At 43.9% G+C, this 22,184-nt stretch overlaps 1 protein-coding gene across 1 annotated transcript in view; it reads right to left on the bottom strand.

Annotated features, from left to right (window-relative positions):
* The window catches only part of PITPNC1 (phosphatidylinositol transfer protein cytoplasmic 1), a 136,168-nt gene that overhangs the window by 109,075 nt on the left and 4,909 nt on the right, over positions 1 to 22,184 (bottom strand). The window contains exons 3-4 of the mRNA XM_055089801.1: positions 5,474 to 5,562; positions 4,432 to 4,439 (exon numbers count right to left, since the gene is read on the bottom strand). Of these exons, the coding sequence (XP_054945776.1) occupies positions 4,432 to 4,439; positions 5,474 to 5,562 (97 nt within the window). The remainder of the gene's footprint in view (positions 1 to 4,431; positions 4,440 to 5,473; positions 5,563 to 22,184) is intronic.

Here is a 22,184-nt window from a genome sequence, read left to right on the forward strand (position 1 = left end):
CTTTATTTTCCCCTACTCTGTCCCATTCAGTCCATTTCACTTCCTGAGCTAATCCTAACTGAGGCAGGAAGTACTTACGTTGTTATGACATATCATGTGATTGGCCCCACCATTAATGCGGCATGTTAACTGCAGGACAGTTTCCTGAGTTATACAATTCTCTCTCCTCCATTTCCCTTGCCCTACCAATGTGCCCCTGTTCTTATAACCTGATTTTTGTTCATTAGTCTCTGAGACCAGTTCTGCCCCACTGTCACCCCTCCCCACAACAGGCTTGCCAGATAAAATATGAGATGAAGGGACTTCCCTGTGCCACAACTGCTGAGGCTGCATGCTACAACTACTGAAGCCTGTGTGCCTAGAGCCTGTGCTCTGCAACAAAAGAAGCCATCGCAATGAGAAGCACGTGCACCGCAACAAAGAGTAGCCCCCGCTCGCCGCAACTAGAGAAAGCCTGCGCGCAGCAACGAGACCCAGCGCAGCCAAAAATAAATAAATAAAAAATAAATGGAAAAAACCATGAGATGAGCCCTCTTTTAGTATAAGTATAGCCCATGCAATTTTTGAGACATACTTATACTAAAATTACTTGCTGTTAATCTGAAAATTCAAACTTAACTGGACATTCTGTATTTTTACTTGCTAAAGCTGGCAACTTTATCAGCCCAGCATCTCATGACCAAGTAACCTATGTAAGAGGGCTGTGTCCTGTTCTCACCTGTACATCTTCTTGAGGACTCTAGTCCTGTCTCTGAAGCTCACGGCCCCAGTGCAGGCGCCAGGGCCTTCCCTCTCACATTGCAATCGCTTTTCTGGCTGGATGCCCCGTGCCGTTCATTCTGCCCTCTGGTCTGAACCTCTGCTGTTAGCCCAGCTCAGAGCTCATCCAGGTCTGAGTGCCAGCCTGTCCCCTGAGCTGTGTGATGGCCTGTCCCATCTTGCCTCCAGAAAACTCCAGGACTTACAGATGGCTCCCAGGTTTTGACTGGAATGTCTAACTATTTCCCACCAGACTGTGACTTCCTAAAGGGCAGGGGTTATTGCTTAATGAAGCCTAGCATCTAGCATGATGCTTTACACATTGTTGGTGCGCAGTAATAAATTACTGTTAACCTAAAATTGAAAGATGATGTTATGGGTTGAATTGGGTCCCCACTAAATATATATTGAATTCCTAACCCCAGTTCCTCAGAATGTGATCTTACTGGGCATTAGGGTCGTCACAGATGTAATTAGTTAAGATGATGTCCAACTGGCATAAGGCAGGTCCTTAATCCAATATGACTGATGTCCTTACAAGAAGAAGAGGGAGACACAGTGAAGAGGATGCCATGTGAAGATACAGACACACACAGAGGGAAGACAGCTATGTGAAAACGGAGGCAGAGATTGGAGTGGTGCTCCCACAAGCCAAGAATGCCAGAGGCCACCAGAAGCTAGAAAGAGGCAAAGAGGGATTCCTTCCCTACAGGTTGCAGAGAGAGCATTGCCCCGCCGACAGCTTGATTTAGACTTTTAGCCTCCAGAACTGTAAGACAATAAATTTCTGTTGTTTTAAGCCACCCAATTTGTGATACTTTGTGATACTTTGCAGCTCTAGGGAGCTACCCCAAGGATTACATTAGGGAGGAACTGACCAAAAACATGAGGGCCTCGGAGAAATCAAGTAATACTTAAAGAGTCAGAAGGGGCTGAGTATGAGACTATACAACTCTAACTTCTTCATGTTTTGTCTCCAAATTTCCTCAAGCAGAAATAATTTGTGTCCCTTTAAAAGTTCGAACTTGGGCTTCCCTGGTGGCGCAGTGGTTGAGAGTCCACCTGCCGATGCAGGGGACACGGGTTTGTGCCCCGGTCTGGGAAGATGCCACATGCCGCAGAGTGGCTAGGCCCGTGAGCCGTGGCCGCTGAGCCTGCGCGTCCGGAGCCTGTGCAAAAAAAAAAAAAAAAAAAATGTTTGAACTGTATGATTAGAACTGCAGCAGTACTGTGGGGCAGAGGCTGGGCAGAAGTAAAGGCTAGGAGCCCCTCAGAAATCCTCCGTGGCCTGCACAGAGGTGGCCACAAGAGACCAGGGTTCATGGTGATGGAGACTGGCGGGAAAGGTTTCCATGGGCGGTGCGTCCCTGTGGGGGTGGCTCTGTCAGGAACCATGGTTTCCATTCTGTTGCCTTCTGTTTTCAGTACTTTAATACACAGTCTTAAAAAATGAGCACAATACCACTAAACATTTTTCAGACTTCATTTCTCTGTTAATCACCCCCATATTTCACAGCAGTGTCATGAATTTATGGAGAATAAGTACTATCAGTTTCAGGTCAAGTCAAGGTGACCCAATTCTAAGGCAGCAAATAACTGCCTTTGCAGAGTTATAGGGACAAGAGTTCTCTTGGCCTTGCAACTATGGATTACATTTCAAATGAAAAGTCCACGCACAAGCTTTGGGAGACGTGGGAAAGGGGGTAACATCAGCTATCAATCAAATCAAATTAAATCCTTGAAAATTAGTACCGTCCAGTCTAACGAGCCCAGTCTGCATTGAGGGGCACCAAAATATAGTCCCATTTATTCGTCCATAGAACTTCCATTTTAATGATGGCAGCTTCCAGCACTGTATGATATATAATAATAACGAAGGATTTACCATGAATATTGAGGATTTACCATGTACCAAGGACTAGGCTGAGATTTCATGTGGATTATTTGATATAATCTTCATATCACCCTCACGAGAAAGTTATATATTTTCCCCTTTTACAGATGAGGAAATGGAGGCTTAAAAGGAATTCATCTGCATGACTGTTAATGGAGGCGGGATTCAAAAGATTCCGAAGTCTTCCTCTTGAAGACTGTGCAGTTGGTGGGGCTGGGGAGTGCTGTCTGGGAACCACTGAATTGCCTGCTATTTATAGGCAACATGCTAAGTTTTCCATACATTAGATCAGGGGTTGATAAACTATAGCCTGGGGGCCAAATGCAGCCTACTGCCTGGGTAAACACGACCAAGCCCATATCTCTACATATCATCTCTGGCTGCTTTCTCAGAGACAGAGACTGTTTGGCCCACAGAGCAGAAAATATTTACTATATGACCCTTTACAGAAAAAGTCTCCTAACCCCTGTGTTAGATCATTGAATCTTACTACTAATAGCTCTATGAAAAAGGGATTATCCCAATTTTAGAGATGAAGAAACTTAGGTTCACAGAAGTTAAGCTCCTTGCTCTAGAACCGTGTTTCCCTGACTTCTAAATTGTAAAGACTGTATTTTGCCATAGAACTGCCTTTTTTTCCCCAAAGATAGGGACATTGGGGAGGGTGCTATATATATTCCTTCATTTCATAAAAGAAAAGACATTTTAATACCCAAGAATGAGGGTTCTAATTATCAACAGTCCTTTAAGTGGAATAAATTTAATTTTATGAAAAACTTTTTTTTTTTCTTTCATTTTGCAAAGGATGGGTGACAACACAGTAATGGACCAGCATGCGTTCAAGAACTGGCAGTTGTGGGTCATTTACTTAAGAACTTTAGCTAGTGAGAACCAGAGGATATTCAGGCCTACCTGACTCCAAAGCAGGTGACACTTTTGCATCTGTCGGGACTACCCATCTACCTTTGACCCATGCATTCACTGAATGACATAACTATTCATTGAGAATCTACTATGTGCCATGCATATACCATGCTCATACCAAGGACATGAGGAATCATTTTTCTCCATGTAGTTCTCACCATCTCTCTCCCCTTTGGCTGTTTTGATTAAGACTAAAAACTCAACTCCATCACAGCTCAGTTAACCATTTTCTTCTTATGACAGTTTGACCTGTTTGTCATTGGGGAAAATGATCCAAATGAAAATACCACAACACAATGACCTTACAGACATTTGTTTTTTTAGTGTAAGTAATGACTCTACAGGCTCTTAGGACAGGTAGAAATTAAACGACTTTATCAAGCCACCGAGACTGTCCAATCTGAGTAAAATAGTTTGAACGTACGTACGTACTTACGTCAATAGTTTGACCTTTCGTTTCAAGGTCTTTCTATGAGGGATCAGGTCACAGACTATAAGGAAAAGCCTCACCTTCCATTGATAACTACCACCATCTCTTTAATACCACATTGCTAGAAACTGTTCTATTACACTGAACTATCACAAGTAGAGCAGTCAAGCTATTTAAAAATACAAGCAAAAGTTAATTACATAAAGGCATTTTAAATTAACATTCATACTCTTGAACAAATGAGAACATTCAAATTATTGCATTATATATAACTATGTAATAGCCTACATTTAAATATTTCTGATTCTGAATTATTCCTCTATTTTTTTTTTTATTACATTGATAAGATGAGAAGCACAAGGGAAGTTCCAATTACTCCACTGATCTTAGGCTGAATATTTTTAAATGATGAAGTGAAACTTACTGTGTATTCTGGTCCCAGATGTTCATTTGGACAAGAGGGAAAAGAAAAAAGAGAGAGAAAAGGATGATTTAGACCACACTTATATGCAATATAAAACCACAGAACTAATAAATATTGCTGAATTATAATTATTAAAAATGTGGTAAAGAAACCTTCCGAGGATTAAACTTTCATAAATACTAAGTGTCTCCATGTTTGCTCTCGAAACTCTTTCACATACTTCTGTGGTTGGGTAGATAAGGAGTGTAAGATAAGATTCAATTAGCCTATAGATTTGTGGCTAATTAAAAAACAAAGAGTTGGCCTTAGAAAAGCAGAATTAAAGACTAATAATTCCAGTAGTGCATTTCATTAACCACAAAGGAAATCTTTTAAGTGGAAAAGCAGCTTTTAAAACCAATAAGAAGACCCTGTTAGGTTGACACTCAAATGGGATCTTGAATTTTCATGTGTTCGAGGGCAGGAACCAAACCTTCTAAATTTTTGGCCAGTGTCTAATTCAGTACCAACACTGAGTGTTATTATCACTCCACTACAAGTGAGGAAGAAAGTGATTTTCATATTATCCTATTGCAAAGGAAGTGGTTTGGAGCAGAGAGACTCAACAGAACCTTTTATATAAATTATAGTCAGGTTTTGTTTTGCAGGGGTGGGGGGGCGTTTGTAAAGCAAACAAGTCAAAATAAACAACTCGTTTATGAACAAACCCCAATTCAACATTATTTGGGGATTACTGAGAAAAGAGGGAGAAATAAGGATCATGAAATCTCTAGAAATGTCACTAAAAAGAGCTTCCCTTTTCTTCTCCATATGTTATTTACTACAATCACTTTAAGAAGGAAGATGGAATAGTTTAGCTTAAGCCCCCCAACCCCCTGCTAGGAAGAGTGCTGACCTAAACGTATGGAGGCAAAGGGTCAGGGAGATATCACAGCGTTCCCACCAGTCCCTGCTTGGATAATCCACCCTCAGTCAGTGAAATCTGAATCCTCCTATGTCCTTGCATGGATACATGTGACATACTGGGTGTACAAGGACTTACCTGTAATCGTGTAGGGATAATAGTTCCATGCCTTCTCTGTAACATAAAATATCTTGGGAACAACAGCTCTAGCCCAACTAGGCAGTTTGCTAAGACGAAAGAAAGAAAGAAAGACAATTAGAGTCTGTCCAGGGCCTCACCCTGCTACCATATCTTTGCGGAGAAACTGACTGCTAGAGAAATCAGAGGACTTCTATTTCCGCTCCTCTCTCTGTAGCCACTCGGTCCCCACTTCCCTGGTCTTTACCATAGTTAAATCGTCCTCAGTTCATATTTAGGACACGTAGGATGGCCACAGACACTAGAAGGCAGGAGAGAGGCACAGAACGGATTGGTTCCCCAGAAAGAACCAACACTGCCAATACCTTGATTTCAGACTTCTGGCCTCCACCCTGGGAGGGGATAAATGTTTGTTGTCTAAAGCCACCCAGTTCACAGCCATTTGTTGCTGCAGCCCCAGGAAACTAATGCAAAGACAGAGTCATTCCTCTGGAACAGGCACCCGGGCAGCCATTTGCAGAAAACATTCTCAAAACAAGGAAAACCCAAGGGCACAGGTCCCAAGACCCTTGGTAAACCAAGGACGAATTAAGTTTTGCTTTGCTTTGTTCTGTTTTCCCTCTGAGGCAAACTCTACAGCTTACCGCAGGCCCAGAGAATTCCTTTAAATATTATATTTAAATATATAGAATGATATAGTACTGAAGTACGGCTGCATGATTTTATTCCCCCCCAGCACTCTACTGTGGCGTTTTCTGTCTTTCCAGATGCTACCATTTTGTTTCTTTCCTATGCTGATGCCTACAGCTAAGTGTCTGGGACACCAACGTCTAGCAGTACCTCACACCCAGAGCGATGACGCAGACTCCCAGCTCCTGAGGGCTGCGTGTTGGCAATAAAGAACATCAAGAAGCGGCTGTGAATTGCAAGCTGATCTAGCTAAGAGAGGGGAGATCAAGGTAAAAGAACCCCAAACCCCCAACCTCTCTTGGACATGGGGTTTAAATGACATCCAGAGCCAGTAAAATACTGTGCACCTTGCATGTCTTCCCAAATTGTTTCTCTTATTTCTGACAGTATCCAGTCCCTGCTTTTTAAAAGACCAATATGTATTTTCGATGGCTGGTCAGACCTAACCCAAAGAAAGCTCCAGGCCGATACTCAGCGCGCCGCCCCCCCACCCCCAACCGCCCCCCGCCCGAAGCCGGGTGAGTGTCAGACAGAGGCCACTGCCCTCAGGTGTGCTGTGAGGGCTGCACAGAGCAGTTTTATAATTCGCAGGACAATTCTTCTTGCTGATCTAGCACAGAATGTCTCACTCCCATAAAATCATCTCTGCAGTGACTGCTCATGTACCTTCCCTTCAATCTGATTAGAAGGAAGGGGCTGCTTCCCGACAGTGGTTTTTACAGATTTTGCCTAGGATTTATTCTTTCAGTCACTGAAGTTGGAGGGTAACTGGGGTCAACGCTGAGAGTGGGAAAGTCGCGTTGGGCTGGCTTGCGGGAAGTGGTCACGAGCATAACGTCCCCCAGGTGCCCTCCTGTTTGCCACCACACCCCAGAGTGATATGCCAAAGGGTCATACAGGGAGGTGTGGATTCTACTCACAGGCAAGTGGTTTTCTTGTGCTTTTAACAGGACCGAAACAGGACTGTGGAATCTCTCCAAAGTAAGTTAGGCGTTGTTCAGTTTAGACAAAGTACTTACGTCTCCTTACAAGCATTAGAGCCCTTTCTCCACTGTTCTCTAGTGCGGGAGGTGTTCCGTCTACACTGCACCCCTCCCGAGATTCAACCAGGCTCCTCTTGATACCACTTTGGGGCCCAAGTCTTCCTCCCTCCATAACTCAATCCCTCTGTCATTTAAAAAGTCTCCCAGCAGAACCACATTACTAAGCAACAATCATTTTCTGGAAGGAAGATGACAAACACTGGCCATTTTCCACTCATGTTGAAACTTGTCCTATTTGTAAGTGGTCACGACTCCAGGCTCTAGAATCTTTATCTCAGCTGCTTCATCCACCAATGTATGCAGAATATGCAGCACTATAATCAAATACCTTTTCCAACGAGACGCCCGAAAACACATAACATTTAGCCAAGATGGCCGATACGATTTTATGTGACTTCTAAACAGTCTGGAAAGGAGGCCCTTCTGGTATAATCCATTTACCAGGCCAGGCACAGGAGGCGTTGGAACAAATTCTGTGATATGCCATTTAAATATTTTTAAGGCCACTAGAGACCGTCTCCTAGCCCCTGACTTCCCCAGAGCACATTCAACATTCAAATCGTTTTTGTCTGAGAAAGTAAAATTCATTTTTCCCTGCAGCAGTAATTTATCAGGGCTGCAAAGGAAAACGGAATTAAATTAGACTCCACTGCTGCTGTCCCTTTCGTGATGTATACTGCCTACAATTCCAAGGAGAAGCCTGTCATTCAAACTCACTACCTGGCATCAAACAAGAACCTCTCTTCTGGAAAGGTGGCATGACTTGAATCACGTCCTCTTGGTCCAGTGGCCGAGACTAAACCTCCCAAGACCATCTCACCATGGCTCAGGCTTTAGGGACACTGAGGAAAAAGACAAAATTCTAAAACCTTTAAAGAATTAGAAAACGTGCTGATGTGGAATGCTACCACATTTCCCCAAAACCTTTGTCCATGCCTACCAAAGATAGACTTTTCAAATTGTTTTGTTTCTTACTTCTTTACTTCACATGGAACAGAACATATCAGTGACAGCTAGTCAACTTGTCCCAGGTTAAATGGGACTGTCCTGGTTCTGAAACAGGAGAGAAGGGGGCAGGGCACAACCTTTGAAAGAATGACATAGCCCGAGGACATGACATAAACTGATTAGAACCAAATGGGTCCAAGATGGTGGACAAGTCGACTACACTAGACCTTGAGCCTTAGTATACGCTCACATCAGCAAGCTAAATGACATACCCACAGGCACCGTGACAGTTCCCAGACGGACCATAAGGATCAAAAAGTGGGCAGTGGCCCAATTCCTGGAAATCCCCGGCCCTTCCTGAAATAGCTGGAATACTCCTCCCACTTATGAGCCTATGAAATTACCCACCCCTATAAAAACTGACAACCCCATACCCTGGTGCCTTTCTCACCTTCTGAGGTGGCCCACACTCTGCCTGTGGAGTGTGTTTCTCTCTAAATAAATCCACTTCTTACCTATCACTTTGTCTCTTACTGAATTCTTTTTTTTCATTAAGTCCTGAAACCAGGTGTGTGATCTCAGTTGGAAGACTGTGGGTTTTGGCCGGGTTTGAGTCCCAGCCACGTGGGTTCAAGTCCCAATCTGGGTTTTTGGCTGGGTTCGAGCCCGAGCCATGAGGGTTCGAGTCCCAATCAGGGTTTTGGCTGGGTTCGAGTCCTGGCCATGTGGGTTCGAGTCCCAATCTGGGCTTTGGCCAGGTTTGAGTCCCGGCCATGTAGGTTCAAGTCCCAATCTGGGTTTTGACCGGGTTTGAGTCCCGGCCACGTGGGTTCAAGTCCCTGTCTGAGGTGCACAGTTTCAGCTGGCGACCACAAAGGGACAGTGATAAGGTTAAGAAAATGTTGAGAGTCAGCTCTTGGTCCTAAAGAGGCCCGTGGGATGCCGCAAGCCATGCATACTGGGGAAGATGCTCTGCCAATGTCTGCTCATTTCTGACTGGCGGGTCAACCCCGTATACTTATGCACATCCAACAGCAGGTCCAGGACAGAATTATTAATCTCTATACTCTTCTCCTTGATCCTGAGGTTTTTCTCCTACATTCTTGTATTCTTGTTCATTCCTGCTCTATTTCTTTCTTTCTTCTGTTAACCCCAGAAGACCTGTGTGACCACCAAGGTGTACTTTTTATTGCTTTTACTCCCCTCCCTCTGACCCTTACAGGTGCTGACCCTTTATTCCCAGCTTATAGCTAGACCAACTCCTGTTCATCATCAACACCGTTGGGGACGTCTTCTGTGCCATCTCTTTGCGACTTCTGGGGAACTAACACCTGGTTGGGAGACTACCTTGGAAGGGATAGCATCTAAAATTGTAAGTGCAAATCTTGAGTAAATTGCGTGGTGGATTTGGACTTAAGAGTGGAATTTTGGATAGCTCAGGAGTTAGAGACGTCACCTCAGGCTTGTCTGAAATGGGTCAGGGCTGCATCAATCCCAACCAATACTCCTCTGGGCCATGTACTCTGGGGTCGGGAAAGATTTGGACAACAGGAATTAAAAGGAAAAAAACTTAGTGCGTTATGTAATCAGGTTTGGTCACAATATGAGTTAGGAAATTTAAAATGGAGTGAAGTACCCTATGTTCAAATTTTCATGGCCTTGTAACTAGGCAATGGAACCCAAAAGGAATTTAAGGCATGTGTAGCTCGGGAGGGATAACTCTAGGAAGGACACAAAGGACATTTTAACTGACTCACCCTACAGGGCCATGGATCCCGAATGAACGTGGATCCCTCGTCCCCTGAGGTACAGGCCCTTTTGGCTATGCATTTCATAGCCCGGTCTGCCCCAGACTTCAGGCACAAAACTCAGAAAGCAACTGATGGTCCTCAGACTCCAGTCAATGAATGATTTGTTCCAATTGGCTTATTAGGTTTTCAGTAATAGGGATATGGCCAAAAAGCCTGAACGCACCCAGAGAAATATGCAAAAGGCCCACATGATTGCAGTGGCTTTGTCTGCTCAAAGACCACCAAAGGGGAAGTGGCTTTTCTGGGCCAATCTGGCCCTGGCAGACCACAAGGCCCACAAGGCCAGTGTACCCTGTGTGGACAAAAGGCACTGGAGGGAGGATTGGGATCAATGTGCCCTTTGCAAACAGCCAGGGCACTGGAAGAGGGAATGCCCCAGATGCCAGAGAGCAACAGGGGCCCCTCGGCCATTGATGGTTTTGCAATCAGAAGACTGAAGGGGCCCAAGGCCGAAAGTGGCTCTGCCTAGAGATACCATCTACATAACTAATGTCATGCCTCCGGTGGTCATTGATGTGGCGGTCATTGATGTGGCGGGCCACTTGATAGAATTTCCTACAGACACTGGTGCAACCTTCTCCGTCTTAACCCAAAGGATTGGAAAGCTTAGCAATCATAAGGAATACTTAATGGAGTTGTCAGGGAAGACACAGGGGCACACGTTCCTGGAACCCCTTTTGTGCAAGATCAATGGTCAGCTGTTTTTACGTTCCTTTCTGTTTGTGCCTGACTGTCCCATCCATTGAATGGGAAGAGATTTATTAACTAAGTTAGGGGCCACTCTGTTTCTCGAGGGGCAAGGGAACCACCCTCATCACCAAATGGTTCTAACAAAAAGCAAAAAGAAACAGAAAAAATCTGAAGCTAAAATAGAAGCCTTAGTAGAACCTGGAATGTGGAATATTGAGGTTCTGGGCTTGGCCAAAGATATCCAGCCGGTGATTATTAAGTAAAAAGGGTTATATAGTGTCTAAATGTAAGGTACAAATTTCTTAAACCTAGGGAAGATCCTGAAAGATGTTTGTAAGTAGATTACCAAAATAGGAGGCCACTGCTCTGACCAAACTGACCATAGCTGATATTCAGAGCCCGATAGGAATTTTGGCAGAGGGCTTCTCCCCTGAGTTAAATAAGGAAAAATAAAAATTTCCAACAGAGGTGAATGGGTTATGTCAGTCCTTCAATATCATTGAGGTAACCACCCAATTCTTTGAAAAAGAAAACAAAACTGTCCTTGTTTTACAAATGTAGTCTTTACAGGACCAGAGGTGTGGCTCCAAAAATAATCCAAAGCCCACACTCCCCAAACCTTCCCTATTTATTTTAAGAGGCTTATAAATATTAAACAAAGGGGAAACAAAGTCATCCTAGGAGGAACTTGCCTGTACCTTTGAGATGCAAATGTCCTATCTGGTCTTCTCAGGAACTCTAATCTCCGCATCTTTTAAAAAATTTTAAAAAGAGGGGCAAAGTAATTTAGAACTTGACTTGTCAAGGATAAATAGAAATCTTAAGTGTCTTTTCTGTGAACAGCAGCAAAAAGGGTTTAGCCATCTAGGTAGGTGAGCTTGATTTGTTCCATCTGCTAGAAGCCCAATTTGAATCCAACTCCTTGTAACTGATGGCTTTTATGCTGTACCTGACTCAGGCCTGAAATTCTGGAATGGGAACTACGAGGCCTCTGTGTTTGTTTGTGTGTTCATATGTATCTATATGGGCGTTGTAGGTGTATGGTATTGCCAAAAATGAATTCGTAAAAGAGATCTACTTAATTGGCTTTTTAAAAATTAAGCGCTTATATAAATACTCTGAAATAAAAAACAATCTGGCCAAAATGAATTTCAGGTTCATGTCATCTGGAAAATAGTCAGTACTAAACTGCTATCTGGTACGGAAGGTGGCTTAAGTTTGTTGGTTTGATTAATACAGACAAGTTAGAGTCATCCATCTTAAGCATAATACTCCTGTTGTACCTAGGCTTATTAGAGGTCAAATAAGACCTTATTCTTTCTGTTACAAATCTGTCAACAAGAAAAGTAACTCAATGTGAAAAATACTTTTAAGAAAAGTAAGATATGTGTTTTTAGTAAAAGAAAGTGTGAAGGATGAAAAATACTGAAAAGAGTTATGCATGATCAGGATTTTCTAAGACTGGATTGAATTTAGTTGGGTAAATGGATTTTGTTAGGAATGGGCTAGAACAAGACTGGATTTGGTTTCTCCAAAGTATTCTTGAAATGCTGCTTTTGACAGCAGATTGTGTGAGTTTCTTTGCCTTTAAGTGACTTGTATTTGCTTCTGAGATCTTTTTTAACTTTGGTTAAGGAATAAGTATTGTCTCACAGTGACCTATGACCTTATTTGACCAAGTGCTTTAAAACTTTTTGACAAACTTCCCAAATATCAAATTTTGATTAAGTTTCTTTTGATTTCCAGCTAACTTTGGGGTACTTTAGAGGTCCCTGAGGTATCTTAAAGAGAAATATTTAATTAGGATTATTTGGTGTGCTGAGTTAAACGTAATCATTTTTAATTCTGGTTATTGTAACCAAGTTTCTTTATCGATTACACTGTAATCAGATGTTTAACCATGCCTTTTAAGTCTTTTGTCATTTACAGATATTTTTGTACTCTGATGCTGTTTAAAAAAGTGTTTCATCATCAAGGAGATTCATAGAAAGGCTACGGGAACAATTACAACAGTTCCACATTAAAATGCTGGCTATGTGAGGATTCCAGCCCATACCGACTTAAAACAAGGAGCTGCCCTGCCCCTGGGGGCCCCTAGATCAGGCATCCAGAGATTTTTACTGCCTGACAGACAGGGTTGATGCCCTTACTCAGCCTGGAAGCAGTTACAGAAGACAGACTATCGCCCTTCTGCTTCCCATAAGAATATGGGAGTAAAATCTCTGAGGGGGGAATGAAACAGGAGGGAAGGGGGCAGGGCACAACCTTTGAAAGAAGGACATAGCCCGAGGACATGACATAAATTGATGAGAACCAAATGGGTCCAAGATGGCGGACAAGTCGAATTCCACTAGACCTTGAGCCTCAGTATATGCTCACATCAGCAAGCTAAATGACATCCACAGGTGCCGTGACAGTTCCAAGACCGACCATAAGGATCAAAAAGTGGGCGGTGGCCCAATTCCCGGAAATCCCCGGCCCTTCCTAAAATAGCTGGAATACTCCTCCCACTCATTAGCCTATGAAATTACCCACCCCTATAAAAACTGACAACCCCATACCCTGGTGCCTTTCTCACCTTCTGAGATGGCCCACACTCTGTCTGTGGAGTGTGTTTCTCTCTACATAAATCCACTTCTTACCTATCACTTTGCCTCTCACTGAATTCTTTCTGCGATGAGACATCAAGAACCTGAGCTTCGGGGATTCCCTGGTGGTGCAGTGGTTAAGAGTCCACCTGCCAATACAAGGGACACAGGTTCGATGCCTCGTCCGGGAAGATTCCCACATGCCGTGGAGCAACTAAGCCCATGCGCCACAACTACTGAGCCCGCGCGCCACAACTACTGAAGCCCGCGCAGAAAACAAAACTGTCCTTGTTTTACAAATGTAGTCTTTACAGGACCAGAGGTGTGGCTCCAAAAATAATCCAAAGCCCACACTCCCCAAACCTTCCCTATTTATTTTAAGAGGCTTATAAATATTAAACAAAGGGGAAACAAAGTCATCCTAGGAGGAACTTGCCTGTACCTTTGAGATGCAAATGTCCTATCTGGTCTTCTCAGGAACTCTAATCTCCGCATCTTTTAAAAAATTTTAAAAAGAGGGGCAAAGTAATTTAGAACTTGACTTGTCAAGGATAAATAGAAATCTTAAGTGTCTTTTCTGTGAACAGCAGCAAAAAGGGTTTAGCCATCTAGGTAGGTGAGCTTGATTTGTTCCATCTGCTAGAAGCCCAATTTGAATCCAACTCCTTGTAACTGATGGCTTTTATGCTGTACCTGACTCAGGCCTGAAATTCTGGAATGGGAACTACGAGGCCTCTGTGTTTGTTTGTGTGTTCATATGTATCTATATGGGCGTTGTAGGTGTATGGTATTGCCAAAAATGAATTCGTAAAAGAGATCTACTTAATTGGCTTTTTAAAAATTAAGCGCTTATATAAATACTCTGAAATAAAAAACAATCTGGCCAAAATGAATTTCAGGTTCATGTCATCTGGAAAATAGTCAGTACTAAACTGCTATCTGGTACGGAAGGTGGCTTAAGTTTGTTGGTTTGATTAATACAGACAAGTTAGAGTCATCCATCTTAAGCATAATACTCCTGTTGTACCTAGGCTTATTAGAGGTCAAATAAGACCTTATTCTTTCTGTTACAAATCTGTCAACAAGAAAAGTAACTCAATGTGAAAAATACTTTTAAGAAAAGTAAGATATGTGTTTTTAGTAAAAGAAAGTGTGAAGGATGAAAAATACTGAAAAGAGTTATGCATGATCAGGATTTTCTAAGACTGGATTGAATTTAGTTGGGTAAATGGATTTTGTTAGGAATGGGCTAGAACAAGACTGGATTTGGTTTCTCCAAAGTATTCTTGAAATGCTGCTTTTGACAGCAGATTGTGTGAGTTTCTTTGCCTTTAAGTGACTTGTATTTGCTTCTGAGATCTTTTTTAACTTTGGTTAAGGAATAAGTATTGTCTCACAGTGACCTATGACCTTATTTGACCAAGTGCTTTAAAACTTTTTGACAAACTTCCCAAATATCAAATTTTGATTAAGTTTCTTTTGATTTCCAGCTAACTTTGGGGTACTTTAGAGGTCCCTGAGGTATCTTAAAGAGAAATATTTAATTAGGATTATTTGGTGTGCTGAGTTAAACGTAATCATTTTTAATTCTGGTTATTGTAACCAAGTTTCTTTATCGATTACACTGTAATCAGATGTTTAACCATGCCTTTTAAGTCTTTTGTCATTTACAGATATTTTTGTACTCTGATGCTGTTTAAAAAAGTGTTTCATCATCAAGGAGATTCATAGAAAGGCTACGGGAACAATTACAACAGTTCCACATTAAAATGCTGGCTATGTGAGGATTCCAGCCCATACCGACTTAAAACAAGGAGCTGCCCTGCCCCTGGGGGCCCCTAGATCAGGCATCCAGAGATTTTTACTGCCTGACAGACAGGGTTGATGCCCTTACTCAGCCTGGAAGCAGTTACAGAAGACAGACTATCGCCCTTCTGCTTCCCATAAGAATATGGGAGTAAAATCTCTGAGGGGGGAATGAAACAGGAGGGAAGGGGGCAGGGCACAACCTTTGAAAGAAGGACATAGCCCGAGGACATGACATAAATTGATGAGAACCAAATGGGTCCAAGATGGCGGACAAGTCGAATTCCACTAGACCTTGAGCCTCAGTATATGCTCACATCAGCAAGCTAAATGACATCCACAGGTGCCGTGACAGTTCCAAGACCGACCATAAGGATCAAAAAGTGGGCGGTGGCCCAATTCCCGGAAATCCCCGGCCCTTCCTAAAATAGCTGGAATACTCCTCCCACTCATTAGCCTATGAAATTACCCACCCCTATAAAAACTGACAACCCCATACCCTGGTGCCTTTCTCACCTTCTGAGATGGCCCACACTCTGTCTGTGGAGTGTGTTTCTCTCTACATAAATCCACTTCTTACCTATCACTTTGCCTCTCACTGAATTCTTTCTGCGATGAGACATCAAGAACCTGAGCTTCGGGGATTCCCTGGTGGTGCAGTGGTTAAGAGTCCACCTGCCAATACAAGGGACACAGGTTCGATGCCTCGTCCGGGAAGATTCCCACATGCCGTGGAGCAACTAAGCCCATGCGCCACAACTACTGAGCCCGCGCGCCACAACTACTGAAGCCCGCGCACCTAGAGCCCGTGCTCCGCAACAAGAGAAGTCACTGCGATGAGAAGCCCGGGCAGCGCAACGAAGAGTAGCTCCCGCTCTCTGCAACTAGAGAAAGCCTGACCGCAGCAAAGACCCAACGCAGCCAAAAATAAAATTAATTAATTACAAAAGAAAAATGAAACTGAGCTTCATTAAGTCCTGAAACCAGGTGTGTGATCTCAGTTGAAAGACTATGGATTTTGGCCGGGTTTGAGTCCCAGTCGCGTGGGTTCAAGTTCCAATCTGAGGCGCACGGTTTCAGTTTTAGCACTGGTAAGTCCCACATGCTAAATTCCTTGGTCCTGAGCAAAATGGGACAGTTGGTCATTCTAGAGCAGTGGTTCCCATTTCAATGGGAAAGCAGTGGGGGAATTCTTCCCCCCAGGGGGTACTCAGCAAAGTCTGGAGACATTTTTGGTTGTGAGAACTGGTTAGGGGTGGGCGGGCGGGGAGATGCTGCTATAGCCTCTAGTGGGAAGAGGCCGGGGATGCTGCTCACCGTCCTACAGTGCTCAGGACAGCCCCTCATAACAAGGAATTATAGAGACCCAAATCTTAAGCGGTGCCAAGGTTGAGGAACCTGGACATAAGTGGATACAATCACTGTAACCTCATACTCTCCTTAAATCACAAACGATCTGATAAGAAGGGCCCATGGGCAGGCATAATCTGAACTGGCCTCACGTTAAGAGAATTTATCTACTTCATAAAGAGCTTCTGGAACTGAAACCTAAACCATTCCTCCCTTCTAGCGCTTTACATTCCAGATTATCACCAAATTCTCCACCATATCTAATCTCACTTTGCAATTTATGCTCCTTTGGGGATATTTTTTGGATCTAGGAGGTCTTGAACATCATCAGGCCAAATGTGGTCTAAATGGAGTCTAATTTCATTTTCTCAACAGGGGTCAGAATTACGACGGTCTCAACTAGACACTTTGGACTTAAACATTCCCGGCAGAAAGTCCTGACTTCACAAAATAACAGCGCTTTGGGGATTCCCTGGCAGTCCAGTGGTCGGGACTCAGCACTTTCACTGCCGGGACCCAGGTTCGATCCCTGGTTGGGGAACTAAGATCCTGCAAGCCACGCGGTGGAACCTGAAACTAGCCACTGTCTATCCTAAGATTAGGCTCAAAGAACTGAAGCTCATTTAAGTGATTCTTAAAAGGACTTAGCTACCTTCATTTCTTCATTTCCCACTGGTTCAGGAGGGATCTTCTGACCTTTTTTTTCTTCTTTATGCCCAAATCTGACATTTGACAGTTGTTTAATAATAATTATTTGTTCCTCTCCAGTTCTGTGTACAGTGATTTTCTGAGGTCTTTAAATTTCTTCTCTGCTGCTGTGATTTCTACTCTTCTTAATGGTTTTCTGGCTGGTCTTTCATCCTGATCTTAATGTAAGTCTTTATACTGCAGCAAAGAGATGAACAGAGTTTCCGGACTAGAGCCATCACCTGTGAGAGACAGGGCTGCTGGGGCATCACCCACAGGAAGTTCCTTGAACTTGGTCACTGCCACCACTCTTCCTATAAAGGACAGTTTGTGCTGGGATCCCGGGAAAAGAAGCCTGCCTCGTGTCAGTTCTTGGAAGGCTCTGCGTGTGGAGAGTGTTAGGGTAGTGTGGCAGGGGTGTGGGGAGCACCCAGGGAAGCCAGCCACATGTGTCAACATCATCAGGCAGGAGAGAGGCAGAACCAAGGTGGAAATCGTTTGACGAGATGCCCTGGAAGATCCCAACCAGGCCTAAACATTCTGTTTCTGTGATGTTCCATGGGAGTAGTTGAGGGGGCAGAAGGCAGGGGACCTGGCAGCATGAGAACCCCTGGCATGTTCTTAAGGATTGAGATGGGGACCAAACAGAAGAGCATGGGCTGAAAGGTATGTCGGGAAGAAGGCTCTACGTGGTCTATTTTCTCCAGTATATATATATATATTTTTTTTTTTTTTAAAGTTTATTTATTTATTTATTTTTGGTTGCCTTGGGTCTTCATTGCTGTGCACAGCCTTTCTCTAGTTGTGGCGAGCGGGGGCTACTCTTCATTGCGGTGCGCGGGCTCCTCATTGCGGAGGCTTCTCTTGTTGCAGAGCACGGGCTCTAGGCGCGCAGGCTTCAGTAGTTGTGGCTCACGGGCCCTAGAGTGCAGGCTCAGTAGTTGTGGCGCACGGGTTTAGCTGCTCCGTGGCATGTAGGATCTTCCCGGACTAGGGCTTGAACCCGTGTCCCCTGCACTGGCAGGCGGCTTCTTTTTTTAAAAAATTTATTTATTTTATTTATTTTATTTTTGGCTACGTTGGATCTTCGTTGCTGCGCGCGGGCTTTCTCTAGTTGCAGTGAGCGGGGGTGGGGGGCTACTCCTCATTGCAGTGCGCGGGCTTCTCATTGCGGTGGCTTCTCTTGTTGCCAAGCATGGGCTCTAGGCGTGCGAGCTTCAGAAGTTGTAGCTCGTGGGCTCTAGAGCACAGGCTCAGTAGTTGTGGTGCACGGGCTTAGTTGCTCTGCGGCAGGTGGGATCTTCCCGGACCAGGGCTCAAACCCGTGTCCCCTGCCTTGGCAGGCGGATTCTTAACCACTGTGCCACCAGGGAAGTAACATCCAGTATATATTGAAAATACTATTAATTTATTTAATATTATATTCTATATATAGAGAATATATATTTGTATAGACTATATGACTGAATATTCTAAAATATATAATGTTCTTATATACATGGCTATTGTGTACCGCCTGTCACTCATAACTAGAACACAAGTTCCCATCAGGGCAGGGATCTCTGGCCTGTCCACTGCTGCTCACCCAGCCAGCACCTAGAATGATGCCTGGCACACAGCAGGTGCTCAATAAATATTTTCTGAATGAATGAAGATCGTCTCTGGATATTCAGAAGTCAATAATAACCATGAAGAGTCTTTCAAAATAGTGTGGAAATAAGCTCTTAGGTCAGAGTCTCTGGCTCCGACACTTCCTCTTTGACCCGTTGCCTGGGTAGTGGGCTCTCCCTCTGCCGCATGAGCTGTGGGCAGTAAGCTCGTCGTGTGGGGAAGATCTGGGAGAACGGGAAGAAAAAATGTGAAAGAAAGACCCAAGCCACAGCAACAAGGCTCTACCAGTGAGCTGGTAGGTAAGGTAAAGTGACCAGCTGGTGGCTTTGCTTATCCAGTTAAACAGGATTCATGGCTTAGGGAAGCTGTACCCTCTCCTACCCAGAGCCACTAGATGCCAGGAGAGGTTGCCCTGGAAGGTAAGAGCCATGTAGTGGGAGAAATGTTCGCGGCGTGCAAATCGATTCAGGCATTCGGCGGAATCACCGTTAGAAGCTGGCAACCCTCCCTGACTGGCAGCTGCCAGCACAGCCTAATTAATCCAGCAGCCTGTAGTGGAGAAGAACGTGACACTTCATGACTGATAAACAAGCCTAAAAATAGGCTCCATCTTTTCTCCAGTGCCCCTCCACCCCCACCAGATTCCCTCCCCTCATGGGCTTCAGTGGGAGGGGATTGGAGTGATGCTAGGGATGAAGTGAAAATGAAAGGGAACAAAAGAAAAGCCCCACCCTCACATGATTCTGGACAACAGGTTTTACTTAGAATCGCTGTTCCAGAGTTTGATTAGTATCTTGCCTCCTTTCCCTGGATGCCAGGTGAAACCAGGATTTTTGAAGACAAGCCAAGAAATACCACTTATTTGGTTAACTGAACTGGATCAAAGGCCCAAGGACAACCACCAAATGTACTAATGTATTAGAACTAATGTAATGTCCTAAATGCATTAGGCAGTCACCCAAATGTACTGCACATAACAGTGTATCAGACGCTATAGGAAGGGCCAGAGAGTGGAGTAACCCCACAGTTCTGGGAGATAAGAGGCAAGTACTAAAAGGATAAATGGCATTTGAAAAAGACATTATGCTCAATTTAAGGCAAGGGATTTCAATAGACATGTCTCCGAAGAAGACATATAAATGGCCCATGAGCACTTGAAAAGATGCTCAATGTCATTAGGGAAATGCCAATTAAAACCCAAGCAAGATACCACTTCACACCCACCAGGATGGCTGTAATCAAAAAGACGAACAATAACAAGTGTTGGTGATTATGTAGAGAAATTGGAACCCTCATACATTGCTGGAGGGAGTGTAAAATGGTGCAGCTGCTTTGGAAAACAGTCTGGAAGTCCCTCCCCCCACCCACTAGTAGCCTGGCTTGGCCTGGGAACTCAATGGGAAGCTTATGGTTGGAATTTTATTTTATTTTAGTCTATTTACTTACTTTTTTGGCCATGCCATGCAGCTGGCGGGATCTCAGTTCCCCAGCCAGGGATTGAACCCAGGCCACAGCAGTGAAAGTCTGTAACCGTAACCACTGGGCCACCAGGGAACTCCCCATGTTTGAAATTTTAGAACAAATGATAGAAAGAAAAAATGGACAATTCAGAGCCACCCACAGCAGCCATGATGGTAATGGCAGAATGAAAAGGTCAGTTTCACTTAAAGATGGTTGTCATCATTGCTGCTCTTGGCCTCTTGGAGCTGCCTTGAGAGCTGTCCATTCTCAAGCCTCCAGATAATTCTGTGGACCGCTAACATCCTTACACAAAATGTCCTTTCTGATCAAGACAGACTCAGAGAGGAGGCCCTGATGACACAGGCACTGAGTACTTCCAATGCCCCAAATAGTTGCTTTGGGTAATAAATCAATAAAGCAGTTTCTGAATGTGATTTGTCTTCCCATACAGATTGACATAAGGAAGAGAATGCATTCCCTTTGCCAGCTCGTGAATTCTGGTCCACAGGACATTGATGTTTCTCTGCGTTAAGTTATTTATTTATTTGGTCACACTGCGTGACATGTGGGATCTTAGTTCCCCGACCAGGGATTAAACCTGTGCCCCCCTGCATTGGAAGTGTGGAGTCTTAACCACTGGACCACCAGGGAAGTCCCTCTGTGGAAGTTATTAAGTGGGCACTGGAACATCTTGGCTACTTCCAGTCCAACTCTCAGGACCCACTTCCCTGTGGTCAGTGAAGGGGTCCATAACATGCTACAGTGACATCAGGATTATTTTGAGCTGAAGACATTTGAGAATCCAACAGTCGCAGAAAGACACTTTTTCTGAACTCCCCTTATCTGCATAAAAACAGAACCTCCGAAAAGAATTCAACTGTCATAAATCCCCTCTCCGTGAGTTTCGCAACCAGAGAAGATTGACTCCGATCACCAGAGACAAGAAGTAAGCACCAGGATAAGAAATCACCTAAATAGACATTGTCACAATGTCTATCTTGTCTCCCATCCATTCTCCTAAGGCCTCATTTACTTTTCATACAAGACATTTGTTTTCCCATAAGTCTCTTTTCTCTCCCTCCCTTATTAAAAATAGTATATAAGGCCTTCCCTGGTGGCGCAGAGGTTAAGAATCCGCTTCCCATTGCAGGCGACATGGGTTCGGGCCCTGGTCCGGGAAGATCCCACATGCTGCGGAGCAACTAAGACCGTGAGTCACAACTACTGAAGCCTGCGCGCCACAACTAGTGAAGCCCGCGCACCTAGAGCCCGTGCTCCGCAACAAGAGAAGCCACCACAGTGAGATGCCTGCGCACCGCAACAAGGAGTAGCCCCTGCTCGCCGCAATTAGAGAAAGCCAGCACGCAGCAACGAAGACCCAACACAGCCATAAACAAATAAATTAAAATTTATTTTAAAAAAATGGTATATAAGCCCCATATTCTAACCACCCCTTTGAGTCACATTTTTCTGGATGCTCTCGCCTATGTACATGAATAAAAACTTGTCTTTCCTCCTGTTAATCTGTCAGTTTCAATTTAATTCTCGGGACCCGAATCACCAATAACTAAGTAGACTGAAGAAAAGTTTTTCCTCCTTGACACCACTCATAAGATGGACAGATGAACTTAGAAATAATGGAACTGGTTGACCTAGGACCCTACTTTGATCAGAATACAAGAACCATGTCTTAATTATTAAGAGATTCTCTCCAACACCAGAGCAATTTGTTACGCACTGTCAATTTCAATACACACTCATTTAATGAATTACAATTACAAAGCAGCCTCACCAACATGGCAGTCCCATGACCTGTGCATGCAGGACATGGGTTAACTTGAGGTGGGTTAACTCTAGTTTGTAACTACAAAGTAGTAGGTTTGGTTTTCTTATATAATTATGAAAATACTTATTTTTTTATAGTTATGTCACATACCAATTTTTACTTTCTTTCTCTCTTACTAAACCATAATCTGCCTGGTTCTGAGATAAAACAATGGACCTACTTTAGATTTGTGCAAAAGGA

The sequence above is a fragment of the Physeter macrocephalus genome, chromosome 14, assembly GCF_002837175.3.
Source record: "Physeter macrocephalus isolate SW-GA chromosome 14, ASM283717v5, whole genome shotgun sequence".
NCBI classification, from domain to species: Eukaryota; Metazoa; Chordata; class Mammalia; order Artiodactyla; family Physeteridae; genus Physeter; species Physeter macrocephalus.